The 13,434-nt window shown below is 40.6% G+C and overlaps 1 protein-coding gene across 1 annotated transcript in view; it reads left to right on the top strand.

Moving 5' to 3' along the window:
• Window positions 1-13,102, top strand: part of EXOC6 (exocyst complex component 6) — a 90,392-nt gene extending 77,290 nt beyond the window's left edge. Inside the window, exons 21-23 of the mRNA XM_034061380.1 lie at window positions 10,991-11,103; window positions 11,513-11,524; window positions 11,976-13,102. Of these exons, the coding sequence (XP_033917271.1) occupies window positions 10,991-11,103; window positions 11,513-11,524; window positions 11,976-12,108 (258 nt within the window). The 3' untranslated portion in view covers window positions 12,109-13,102. The remainder of the gene's footprint in view (window positions 1-10,990; window positions 11,104-11,512; window positions 11,525-11,975) is intronic.
• The last annotated feature ends 332 nt before the right edge of the window (window positions 13,103-13,434 follow it).

Here is a 13,434-nt window from a genome sequence, read left to right as displayed (position 1 = left end):
GATACTGCTAAATACGAAATATGACAAGTGGGACAAGAGTGTTTGATTCCAAAGCACAGTATGGAAGTTGAAGTGAACATGTTTTGTTTAAATTTTTCTCCAGTTAGATGATCTGCAACTAGTCTCACCTTCTCTAAACCAGAGAAGGTGGCTAAAATCTAATTTTAACATTAGATTTTGAAATTTCTGCATGTATCTGCTTAGTGAAACACCTCAAATGGATGTTTACAGAAGTGGTTGAGACAAGTGATACAGTTCTAATCTCCAAGAAACTTATTTTAAGGTACTGAACACATCAAGTGCTATTTATAGCATTATTTCATAGATGAACAAACAGTTTAAAGCAAGCCAGTTATAACTCTCATGCAGCTGAAAGACCTGCTTATAGAGAATTTATGTTTAAATAAACTACACTGTAAAAATTGCCTCTTCAGTTAATAATGGTTTGGGTAAATATCAGTGTTTAAGGACTACTGGCAAACCTGTGTCTAAAAACACAAACCAAAACAAAACCAGAAGTCAAATGAAAATGACAAATTTAACTGTACTATCTTAAATGCTTCATAATCTTAACAGCCGAAAATTGTATTTTCAAAGTCTCATTCAGGTTAGAGTCAGATGCCCTGTTTTGGGGGGCTGCACTTGTCACCCCTGCATGCTGTTTGAGCGTGTACGCCTTTGCATCAGAACCTCAAAGCCTGGCCATTGCATAATACACAATTTTTAATCCACACAAGTTTTACCATTGACATAGTTTTATGCTTTGTCTAAAGGGACTTTGTGTACAGGCTAACGGGCTTGACAGGAACAATTTGGCCTGAGCCTGTGCCCTCTGGAGCCTGACTGTCTGCCAGGCTGCAGCTTTTCAAACTCTTCCCTGTGCCTAGACTCAAAAGACAGTTCTTTTGCTACTAGTCCAGCTTATTCTTTAATGATGAAGAGCAACACACTTCATAATAAACATTTGCACTGTAATTAAATCTTCTTTGAAGAGGTATTACTTGTTGCTATATTGTGTATTGCACAGGTTCTAGCTATTTATGTTTTTCTTCAGTGTCTATTTTTCAGTGACTTTCTTAGATGTTACATCTTGAGCTGCTTGAAGTTTTAATGGTATTTGTAAAAATTATATGTTGGGAGTGGATTTCTGGTTATGGTTAACAGCAACAAGCTTGCTCATGTGACTTCAACAGCAAGCATTTTAGTTTGTAGGCAGGCCTAAGTTTATTTGAAGTGCAAAGAATAATAATAAAAAATGTATTTGGGATTGCTTATGAATATAACAAGACAAGGCATCTCTCAGAGTGTACCTCAAGGTCTGGATTTTAGGAAAGAATTCTGCCTTTTGGAAGAATTTAGGTTATAAAAGATTTATTTGAATACAAATAACTTTTGCTTTTTCTTAGCATAACAACAATTCCCAGTGGTTCAGCTGTCGTAACCTTTGAGTTTACACATTGTACTTTCATGAATGAGTTAAAGATTGTATCCTGGTGTTCAAGATAGTGACAGATATGGTTTTCACTTATAAATTTGAAACAGATGGAAGCATCTACATATAAAACTGTTTCATTCCTGTGAACATGTACATGTCCCAAATTTAGGCACAATTTCTAAATGCATAGTGCCTTAAAAAAAAAAAGAAAAAAAACCATAATTTAATGCAGTGGCTTAAAAACTGGAAGACACTGCCTTTCTAACACAAACTATCCTTCCTTTGAAAATCCAGGTCTCAGTTTTCAAAGCATTGCCTAGGAATTTAGCCTGCGACCCCCATTGACACTAGTGGGAATTGCATAGCTATGTCTCCATAACATCACTTTGAAAAAGGGTAGCATAAACTATAGGGAGAAATTCACAGATCAAGAGATCAATTTACACTTTGAAATACAAGACCAATGTGTGTTATTCCGGTCATGTGATCAGTCGGGAGGATTTTAAAATTCACCACATTCACAAAATAAATCACCAGGAGTAAATAAAACAAAATATTTTGGCAAGTGGCAAGCAGACTTGCTAACCAGGCTAACAAGATATTTGTCAGCAGTAACAAACACCTACTGATTAAGTGATAATTGCATTTGGTTGGTATGGTGTTATTCTACAGTCAGAGAAAATGACTTCTTTTTTTGTTTTCCTTGTAAGCTGGACTTGCATATCTGTATTTTAAATACTGCTGTTACTCTGGGACCAGAAAACGTTTAGAGTGAAAAAGACTTGTCTTTGTCCAGTTCTGATTCTGGTTCTTCTTGTTTTAGTTCCAATCTAGTAAGTGCTTTCATGGTGTGCATGCTTTAATAAATAGGGAGATAATGTAAGATTTGGTGAACTCATGGGGGTGTTAACTTCATGTTAATGCGGGGGGGGGGGGGGAAAGTATTAATTCGTTGGAAGTAATGTATACCTGTGCAATGTACTTGTGCATGAAGCATAAGCAGAGACTAAAAAGAAAGTGAGTAAAAGTGGGTAAAGAGTCATCGTTGTGTAGCTGTGTTATTGCAGTGCTTACAAGTCCCAGTTGTGGACCATGGCCCCATTATGTTGGGTAGAGTATAAATAAGTGTTTTAATGAAAGGAAGACAGTGCTGCCTCGAATTTCACGAACTGATGAAATTATAGCTCTATTGAAAGGTTAATGTTATGTCAGGAATTATGAAACAACAATGTTTCTGGTTGACAGGCTTCCTCTTAGGTCATCAAACTCATTTGTTGTTCTGAATATGAGGTGTGGTCTATAGGTACAGTGTGCACTCCTTGGACCGGGAAATGCTGAACAGTTGAAGATTGTGAATGGCTTATGTGAGTTTATTCACATAAGTGTCTAACAAACACTGCTTAAATTTAAAAAGTCCCTTCCATCTTTGGAGGTTTTCACTCCAGAAACACCAATAAAAAATAGCAATAATTGAAATAGGAATATATTTGCTATTCTTTTATTTCAATTACTTAACTGATACATAGCTAACAGGCACTTTTTTCTAGGTCAGAAGCCACACATCCTCAAGGGAAAAATTGTAATGTTTCTTCTGTATTCTCTTAAGGAAAGATTGGGTGTAGCTTGCAGTGTGTATGCTTGGCACTGTTCATTTCCCAGAAGAGTTCACCAGGATTCTAAGCTTTGGGATTTTTTTAATTAAAGAGGTCAAAATCCATTATATCAAAATTTCAAAGAATTTACCAATTAGCTGTAGTCTGCGATGCCCAGCAGGTGGCTTTTATACTATTAAAGGGAGATTGTTTCCATGTCTGATCAAAGCAAAAGCAAAACAAAGAAAAATATAGAATATTTTGGTGTACACAGTGCAAGCCACATGCTGTCTCAATTATAGGTGAAAACTGTACGTGAGAGACTGTCATACCGTTTCAATAAAAAATTGTATGTATTTTTTCACTGTTGCTCATGAGGATTTTAATGGTAATGTCTAAATCTGTTTAGATTACTGATTATCAGAGAAGATTAGACGGTTTGCTATTTCCCAAAATGAAGATTTTGGCATTTCCTTATTTAAAAATAAAAGTAAAAATGCACAATTAAGTAGATTAATGAATTTGATGAAGTGAATTTGATAATGAATTTTAGAAGTGAAATTAGAAAAAGCTGAGTGTGCTGGAATGTTGCTAGATGGAAAGAAGTTCCAATTTGCACTTTTCAATGAATCTAAACTTCCCTGATTTTTGCCTACTTAAAAGAATGTTTGTGACCTTTTGACCCTTTTGTTATCCCTTACTCAGAAAGGCCTTTATTCTGTAAGGCTTAGGTATAAAAAAATAAAAAGAGCGTTAATGGCATAACAGTCCTTTCTGATCACTCTGTGTAAGATGTTTATGCAAAGTGTCAATAGAAGCAATTGGCCTAACAGTGTGACAACCTGCTTTTCTTGGAAATGGGCTAATCTCCTGTTTGGGTTATCCAGAGGTCAGGTAAGGATTTCTTTTTTTGCACTCCCTGTAGTGCATGGGTACATAACCTGCAAACACTACAGGGCAGAAATCAGATGCAACTGAGCCCAAGAATGCCTCAAAACTTTTATTTTTTTCTTTCCTTTTTTAATTTTTTTTTTAATCTCTCCCTTTTTGCTTTTCCTGATTTTTTTTCTCTCTTTTTTTAATTTTTTGCTTCCTGGTCCCATCCCAGAGATTCTGCTTGAGCATATAACACATAACAGTGGCAGGAGCTCTACTAATTTCAATATCTGCTGCTTCACTTTGATGGTTTGCTCGTTGTTTTGTTTTGTTCTTTCCAAGCAGGCATCATCCCACTCTTTTTTGAAGTTCACGTAGAAACCTACTTTAAATCTCAGTTTTTGAGGGCTGCCACTGTTGCCCTATCACAGCAGACTGGAACTCAATAAGCGCTCAGGCAAGCATAGCGGACCAGGCAATGGGCTTTGACGGGCTGCATGCTGTGAACTCCTGCCTTACTGAATCAGCTTCTGTGTGTTTTTATAACTGTCTTTTTTTTTCCCTGTTAATTATGCCTCAGGGCTGTGGAAAGACAGCATTTATCTGTTTCAACAGACTAAGCAGCAAGTGTTCTGACATGTTTATCAGGCAAATTGTACCTGACAAAAGGTAATTACACATGCAATCAAGTCCAGAAGTAACTGGGTGATTAGGGGTTAATAAACTGTTTAGCATCAGAAGTATTCAGCTTGTGAGTTGGGAGAGTGGGCCAGAAGAACATAACCAATAGCTGTAGGTTAGAAGAGTTACCTTCCTTTTGATGGAATATTTAACTTTGCAGAAAGGTAAGCAGGATATCAAGTGTACAACTGTTTTTTAGCTCCAGCTCCTGAATCACTGGTGCTTATTGTACAACCAAAGCTATTTGCTGACATTCTTGCTACTTCAGAAGAGATAAAGACACCATTCCAATTTGCACTAAGCTACCTTGGTAATTTACAATTAGAATTTTTGTAGTATAACCAACAGAATTGGTATTGTCTAATGGACACTGCCCCCATTTCCATCTGCAAAGCCCTCATCTTCTCCTTCTGTCTCTGCTGCTGTTGACTCTGTTCATAGCTAATTCCCAAAGTTCTGTTCTCTTCCAAGATTATTCCTGACAGTTGCCCAAAAGTAGAAAGGAAGAGGCATCTGTATGATATCTGAGGATGTGACAAGAGGCTCAAGCAGTATTGACAGGGCCGGATGGTCTATTCCAGCAGTTCCCAGTGCACAAAATTCTCACATAATTACAAGATGGCCTAAATACATCCGGACTATGGCTGAGCTGCTCAGGACTTTAGGTAATATAACACAGAGCTTTACTGAGCAATGATTACCAGTATTTTCTACCCAACCATGGCTATATAGCCTATATATTGGGAAAAAGCAAGAACACTGATGTTGAAGAATAGGTGCAAGTGTCCTGTTTGAAACTAGAATTTGGTTCCTAAAATCTTAAGAACTTTTTCCTCCCTGTAGCATCAATATTGTAATTTTTTGTGTTATCCAAAGCTGTTAGCTATTAAGGTCTTAAAGTAGGTCATTTTAACAAAAAAATAACACAGTATATTTTACAATAAAATTATTGTATTTAAAATTAAAGTCTCTTAATTAAAAATAGCAGTTATCTGCATAATGTAAGAGATTACTATAGCCTTGTATGTAAATATATGTAAACCTTTTTTTTTCAAGTGGTGTTTTTTTAGTAGAAAGAGCTAATATTAGACATAAAAGGCATTTAGAAAATGCATGGAATTGAACAAAAGGTTAGAAAACCAAAGTATTGTAGGGCATAATTCAAAACACAAGCACAGAACAGCAGCTAGTAACTTGTTATCTACAATGTTACAAGTATGTCTGTGACTAATAATGTGATGGTTTGAAAAGGCAACAGTATTTTATATACAGTAAAAAGAATCTGCAGTGCTCTGATCATCGCACTGGTGGTTCCAAGTTGGATAAAAGTTCCCCTTCTATCATACCTTTAGAAGAGGCAAATCCTCTAAATAAAGCAGAAGTGTCTATCCTGTCTACGCTGCCTCTCCTTTAATTGTAAGTACGCAGTCTATTGCACTATCTAGTGTACTAGAAAGAATAAAGCTTACTCCTTTTTTGGTGTTTTTTTTTTTGTAATGACTCATACACAGGTACACACACTTCTCTGCAAATTATTCGTGGTCAGAAAGGTTACCCTTGCTCCTAGGGAAGCATTTTATGCTTCGTTATAAAATTCTCAGGTATAGCATTAACTGTCTTTACTTACTCTTATTTTTCATGGTTGTTATGGGATAAAGAGAGTACAACAGTGCCATTGTTCTTGCATAATAAAGTACATATCTACTTTATTAGGTGTTTCACAGTATTTTAGCTGCATGATAAGCTGGTTCTGACAGAGCACCCTCAGATGGCTCCTTAGGTGGGGCTGAGTGGCTGACTAAGAGTCTGCACTGCCTCCAGACTCTGAGAGTAGCAGGAGAAATTGCCTTTTTGGCTGGTTTGAGGTATTTCCCATACATGTTGACTTTGGAAAGATGTATGTGCGAAAGAAATTTTTCCTATTGTAATTTCAAGGCAAAGAACCTTGAAGAATTCACAGGCAACAGCTTCAGCATGAGGGCTACACTGAATGGATTTTGACTGATTTTACAGGCAGGGAAATATTTATTGCCAGGACCTACTCTGTGCATTTATTTCTCTTGCTATAGTGCATGTTAGTGTGGAGCATTCCTTCCTAGACAATGCATCTCATTCTCAGTTACTGTCTCGGTAATATATAGTTTTAGTGGATACAATAGTAATATGTAAATGTTACTTGAATTTGGCCTTTCATAAGCTGATTTTAGTTGCCACAACATGAACTGCTGTTACAGAACCAGCAAATTCTCCTGTACTTCATACTTTACAACTGAGAAGCCGTGGGGCAAGCTCACCTGAACTTAAATCTCCTAAATATTTTTGGGGTTTTTTTGTTGTTTTTTTTTTTTTTTTTTTTTTTTAATTGTAGCTGATAGGTTTTTTGGCAAAATAAATACGTTTGTGACTAGACTTGCCCTTGATACAATTTCTCTTTTTCCACGTTAGTAGTAATCATAGTATTTAAAACTGCAGAGATTTACAACCTTCTTTTATTTCAGTGGAACTTAACATATCCACATATTACATCGCTGTAGTATGAGTCACCTCAGCATGTCAAGCCAAATCCACAAAGTATTTTCATTATATCTTCACCTTGAGTACTGTGTAACATTACCAAAGGCTATTCCCTCCCCTTGTGTTTTTGCGCACACCTAGTCCCTGTCACATTATAAGATCATTTTAATATGCATCTAGTTTGAATTAAAACACAGCAAAAATATAAGGAAAATGTTGTTTTATTTTGTTTTGTTCTCTGTTAAAGAGTTGGCCAAGTTTTCATTATGAAGTTGTTATAGCTATCTGTTTCCATTAATTAGAAACCCAGCCATTTTGCATCTTCACATTCTTCTCTTTTTTCAATAATCATGGATAAATTTCAGGATAACTTTATCCTTTACTAAAAAGCATTTACTAAATTATTAGGTAGGCCAGTGCTTCATTATCAGCTTTATCTTTCCAGCAGTATGTTCAAATCACATGAAGTAGCGCAAATATTTTTCTGCACCTTTGAATGGATGGTCTCTCTTCCTGACTATATGACTATGGCCAGGACACTTTAATAGAGTTCTTTTTATATAAGGAAGAGAAATTCAAGTGCTTCATTTCAGTAAGGCACACCTGTTTGTAGCAAAAATCAGAAAGAAACAGAATAGTAGCAGTCGAAGCAGACTGTAGATCAATGAAGGTGAATTTGGGGTTGTGCTCCTGGGAAGCTTTGTATGGGTAAATGGAGGTTATTTCCCATACATGTGTGATGGTCCTTGGACCAGTACATCATTTCTGCTAAGCTATCCTTGCTGCTGCTGACTGCTCGCCAGCCTGCTCACCAGCCTGCTCGCCAGCCTGCTCACCTTGCAAAATACCTGCATTGACTGTACGTCTGCCAAGTCAGATGCAGGTGATATGAATGGCCAGGACACGGCTCCAAAGAGCTGCACACCAGACAGCTCTTGGCCACCCACAGCATACAGTACATGCTGTCAAAGGCCACTGCATACAGCAATATGCGACAGTGTAGAACTGCAGCTGTGAGGAGGACAAAACACAGAATGTGTAATTGTTCACAGCAGCAGTCCAGTCTCCAGCAGTGTCTGCAGCTCCCTGTCCCATTTACTGCAGTTGTCACACTGCAGTTCCTGAACACGTGTGCAGAAGGAGGGAAGGGAGCTATCATTGAGTGGCATGTGTCATTTGATTGCATGTCTCTTGTCTTTTGTTTTACCTGCAGCATGTCATGATGGCTGCTTTAACTTAGATATATTGGCATGAGGCTGGTTGTGTGCAGCTCTTTGACCAAGTGTGGAGCAGGGAAGAGGCTCTGGGTACATCCTGCCTGCCAGTAATCTCCCTCAGGGTGTTCACTCTTCAGAGCCGGGATTGTATTGAAATGCACAGAATATACTTTGTGTTCTCTTGGGGCATTGTATTGAAGAGCATCAGAGTCCATGGTCTATTTTGAGCCCTACATAACTACCTGTGCTTGGTCAGGTGACAAATGAGGTGTAATCTTCCACCCCAGCCATGACTGTCACTGAGATGTCCCAGAGCCATGACACAATCAGATGGTTGATTCAAGCATTGGAAGTATGGTATGAAAATTCCTCATGTGATAGTGGCAAGAAAGTTTCTTTAAACTTGTCAGTACTGTAATTGTACCAGACATCAACGGCTTGGGGCTGCATGTTTTTAACAAGGTACAGAGCTTTGGGGTTTTTTAGGGTTTACCCAGAATCCTCAATTTCAGTGTTACGATAGGGATAAGAAATAAAGTCTTTTGCCTTCAGTTCTCTGAGGACAGCTGCTGCAGGAGTATTGGCATGGTCCTTCCATAAGTGCCATCTTCCACATGGAGCCCATGACAAGTGGCATTGTAATTAGTAGTAATTTATGAATACATTCTATTTGCTTCTCTGTAAGACAGAGGGAGCACGAAATTTCCAGATTACATAGTTTGGATTCACTTTGTATTGTGCATCTGCCTGGCCTATCTTCCCACTCTTTTGATCACGCTTTTGAATATATCATACAGCCTCTATGAGGACTGGGTACTACTCACTGTTGTAACACAGGTAATAAGAAGTGATGGTAACATGCAGTAGCAACTAAGGCTGTGGGTTTCACAGATGCCAGTAATGCCTGAGTTATCAGAGCCTTCTCAAGTCTGTTTGCTTAGTGACTAAATGCACATAGTCTTCAGCCCAGTAGAACTGATGATGCCCATCCTGAGAAAATGCTTTGTGAGAAAGAATCATTTGCATTTGACCTTGATGGCTATAATAAATATGTAGTCAGTAGAGTGCAATAGCCTCCTTGCTTTTTCTACACCTTTTGCCCATACGAGATAGTTAAATATGAAATCTAAACATCACTGAGGTTTGTAATGGTCCCTGGGGACTTTGGAATGACAGAGCAGCAACTCTCAGAGGTCTGTTATAAAGCCAGAAAATGTTACTGTGTATTCATAAAAGGCTATACTACAAATATGGAAGGAATAATTAATTAGAAAATAATTTATTTAAATTAGACACTTTATTTGAATATAGCTTAAGAAAATTGTTAGGAAATGGAAAAAATTAAGGGGAGGCATATAAATTTGAAGCTGTGAAGACCAGATATATACTTTTGTTTTGTAATTAAGTTGATGTTACAATTTTGGGGGTTAGCATTACTGGAGAGCTGTGATATTTTCCCAGACTGAGGAATTTGAGTAAGGCAATGCTCTTAGAAATTCAGTCCTTTTCTTAGCATAGCCTGAGAAGTCAGAGGAGTGGGTGCCTGCTGCAGCTCTGCTTGCTGGAGCAGGGGCTGCTCCTGTTGTGTTCAGGCTGTAACAGCTGTACTCTGGCTTAGCAGATACAAATGTTTGAAGTGGACAGGATTCTTTATTTAAACAGAAAAATGGTACAACTTGCATCAGTCTGTTATCTTCCATAAAGTAGTTTTGTTATGGAAAATCCTGTTCCACCCCACTTTTCCAAGTGATATAGCATTACTGATGTAGCAAGGCTTCTGGGCAAGCAGGGGCTTTAGATTATGCTGAGGATCCAGCTCAGCAGAGCAGCCACAGACACTGTGAGCCATGGCAGTGTTGCTAATGGTTCCACATGCTTACCTTAGCAGTATGTCTGGCTAACACAGCACAGCCTGAGAACAAGCCCACATTAGCCCTCGGCAGCAGGACAAGGCCAGGGATCAGATGGGAAGGGAGCTGAGACACCCGCCATTAATGTCAATGGGAGTTGGGTCTGCCCGCCTGGGCTCCCACCAAGCAGAGCTGCCTGTATATGCCCCAGACAACCTGAGCAGGGTGCCCAGTGGTGCCTGGCCTGAACCCTGTGATGGCAAGGGGGAATTAGGCATTGAGGGCTGTGAGGGTGCTGGCTGATGGAGGTTAGGCATCACATCCTCTTATATGAGCAGGCTGTTCTATTGAACAGCAGCTCTGAGAGGATGAGTTAAAGGCCTGATTCAAAACCGCAGCACTGTGATTGGAGGCTTTTTTTCCCCCCATTTAAGCGTTTGGGGTTTGTTTGTGCCAGGTGTGCCATGGGCGTGGGCTGAGTCATGGGGATCAGTTACCACGGAGAGTGCAGCAGGAGCAGTTTAATTCACTTAGCTGAGACTATCTGCACCTCTGGTTTAAATGACTGTGAGCAGCAATAGACACCAGTATCCCCTTCTTGCTCCCCACGGTAAAGCAAGCTTCTGAAACACTCAAGCCTGAAGCCATTAGCATCCCTGCCTAGGGCCGGACCTGCACAACCGTCTCCCAGCACACGGAGGGAGGCGGGAAGGCGTTAAAGAAGAAAGCGGGCAGGTGAAAGGGCTGTCGGCCGGGCCCGAGCAGGGCGGGAGCCTCCTTCCCGCAGAGCCGCTCGGCGCTCCCTCATCCACCTCTCCCCCGCAGCTCCTGGACCTCTTCATGGTGTGGGACTGGTCCACCTACCTGGCTGACTACGGGCAGGCCACCTCCAAATACCTGCGGGTCAACCCCAGCACGGCTCTCACGCTCTTGGAGAAGTAAGTGCCTGCCCTGGGTACAAGTGTCGGCGCGGCGGGTGCGGGGCCGGGCCGAGAGCCGCAGCCCTCCAAGTTCGGCTGCGGGACCGGGGCCGCCTGCCCGCCTACAGCGAGCTGCGGCCAGAGCCCGGCGGCAGAGCATCGCTGTCCCGGTGCGGGGCTCCGGTAGCAGCTTGCGGCTGCCCGAGTTGCCGCGTCGGGAAACGGGAGTGAGGGAGGTTGGCGGTGGTAAAGCCGGTGCGAGCGTTTTCGGCTGGCTTGGGTCGGAGGGCAGGGTATGGGAGGCGCGTTGCCGCCGGCCGAGTGTCAACCTGTCTTTAAAACCTGCATCCAGATATGGAGTGGTTTAAGAGCATTTTCTAACGGTGTTTTTCTCTCCTCTTCTCTCTGCGGTGAATGTGTTTTGCAGAGTTCACAGAGGGTACGTATCGCCTATCCTGTTACACAAACATTGTTGCTTCAATTTGTTCTATTTCCCGAATTTCGTTTTAAAACCCATTGGTGCGGGAGATCAGCCACACCGATATCGGGTAATTTGTCGGTGAGCAAAACATGCCGTTTGCTGAGTCTGAACTTACCGTGGAATCAGATGAGACTCACGGCTTTGCTTCTCTCTGAACTCAGTTGGTAGGATCGGTTTCCTGCCGACGTTGTATTTGCTTAATACTTGTGAAGTAATATTTATTAAAACGAGTTTGGCACCGCGGAAGTTTAATTTAAGAACACATAGATAACAGGATTTGTAATCTACTGGTTCTTATTAGCGGAAAGATCAAAAGAGGAACAAAAATAAATCTATTTAAGTAGCCGGATTTTTCCTTTTCAAATTCCGTTTCCAACGTCTCTGTGTCGTTTGCTTTTTATTTCTGCAGAATGAAAGACTCTAGCAAAAAGAACAATATTTTTGCTCAGTTCAGGAAGAACGATCGTGACAAGCAGAAGCTAATAGAGACTGTAGTAAAGCAACTTAGGAGTTTAGTGAATGGTATGTCCCAGCACACATAGGCCTGTTACATCGACTGTTTCTCATCATGCCAAGATATATTTCTTAGCCACTGTTTCTACCAAGCAAATAGCTATATCAGTTGATATACATTAGTTTGACCAAGTAAAGGAAAAATGCAGTCAATGGCTTGTACATGGAGTCTTCAGCAAACAATCTTTGTACGTATTTTTAATGGATCGAATACTATTTTGTATATTGTAAACAAATTGTGACAAATGACACTGTACAATAAACCCCAGCTCAATTGTATTGTACATGGAACAGCTGAACTGTAAATACATTATTTAAATATCCACAGACATTGTGTCCAAAATTTTGCTCTGAGTAGGAATAATTTGAGAAACGATCTCTTAGTTGCTGTTTTCTGGATGAATCCTAATTTAATGTTTTCAATCATTGAGATACTTGCATTTCAGATGCTGCCTATTGTTTCCCTGCATTAAATGTATATTAGCCTTAAAGTGATTTGACATAATTTTGTATACCAGGTTTTGTAGTCTGGAGGTATGAAAAAATCATCTGATTTTTAGTACCTTTGAAAACTACCTGAGAACTAAACTTAATATTTATTTAGCATTAGGGCTTATAGGCTTTGTTCTCCAAAAGGATTTAATATTGAGGTTGTGAATGTAAATAACCATTTGAGTTCTTTATTATGTGACATTTTGGTTTCGGTTTGTTCCTCAGGGTTACTATTTCTAACTGTACTTTTGTAAGATCACGGGTTATTTCCCCAGGTTGCAGTAAGGAATAGATTTGCCACTGCTGGTTTCGTGCTGCATCTGTTTGTCAGTACATGCTTTCTACCGACAGACCCATTCCAGTGATCAGCATTTCGTCCCACCGCCGGTCTCTTTGCTCTCCCCTCCTGGCTATTTTAGACAATAAGAGAATGTCTGACAAATACAAACCAAATGGAACATGTAAAAATAATGTACATTTTCGCTGTATTTTTAAGTTATTGACTGTCTAAATACAGTAATATAAACCTCACCCGTACTCCTGTTTAATTTCTGGAACGCACCTCAGAGCCGATTTCGTTCGAACCTGTACAGGTCCCTGCTCTTTGGTGATGTATCCCCGGGGCAGGCGGGGGAGGGAGCCCCGACGGCGGGGTGTGCCCCGGGGGAGAACGGGCTGCAGGATTCCCCCAGCTGCCGGTGCGGGGCGGCGACGGCGCCCGTGGAGTGGGGCTGGGACCTTCCTCGGTCGGGGGAGCCCGGAACGGGACTCGGTGCTTCTGCCGGGCGGCGGGAGGGGCCGGCCCTAGTAGGCTCCCCGGGGGACGCGGGGAGGAGGGGAAACCCTGCACGGAGGGGCCTCCG

This window comes from Melopsittacus undulatus, chromosome 4, assembly GCF_012275295.1.
Source record: "Melopsittacus undulatus isolate bMelUnd1 chromosome 4, bMelUnd1.mat.Z, whole genome shotgun sequence".
Taxonomy (NCBI): Eukaryota; Metazoa; Chordata; class Aves; order Psittaciformes; family Psittaculidae; genus Melopsittacus; species Melopsittacus undulatus.
Note: the sequence above shows the minus strand (reverse complement) of the source record. Positions and strands in the feature narration are given on the sequence as shown.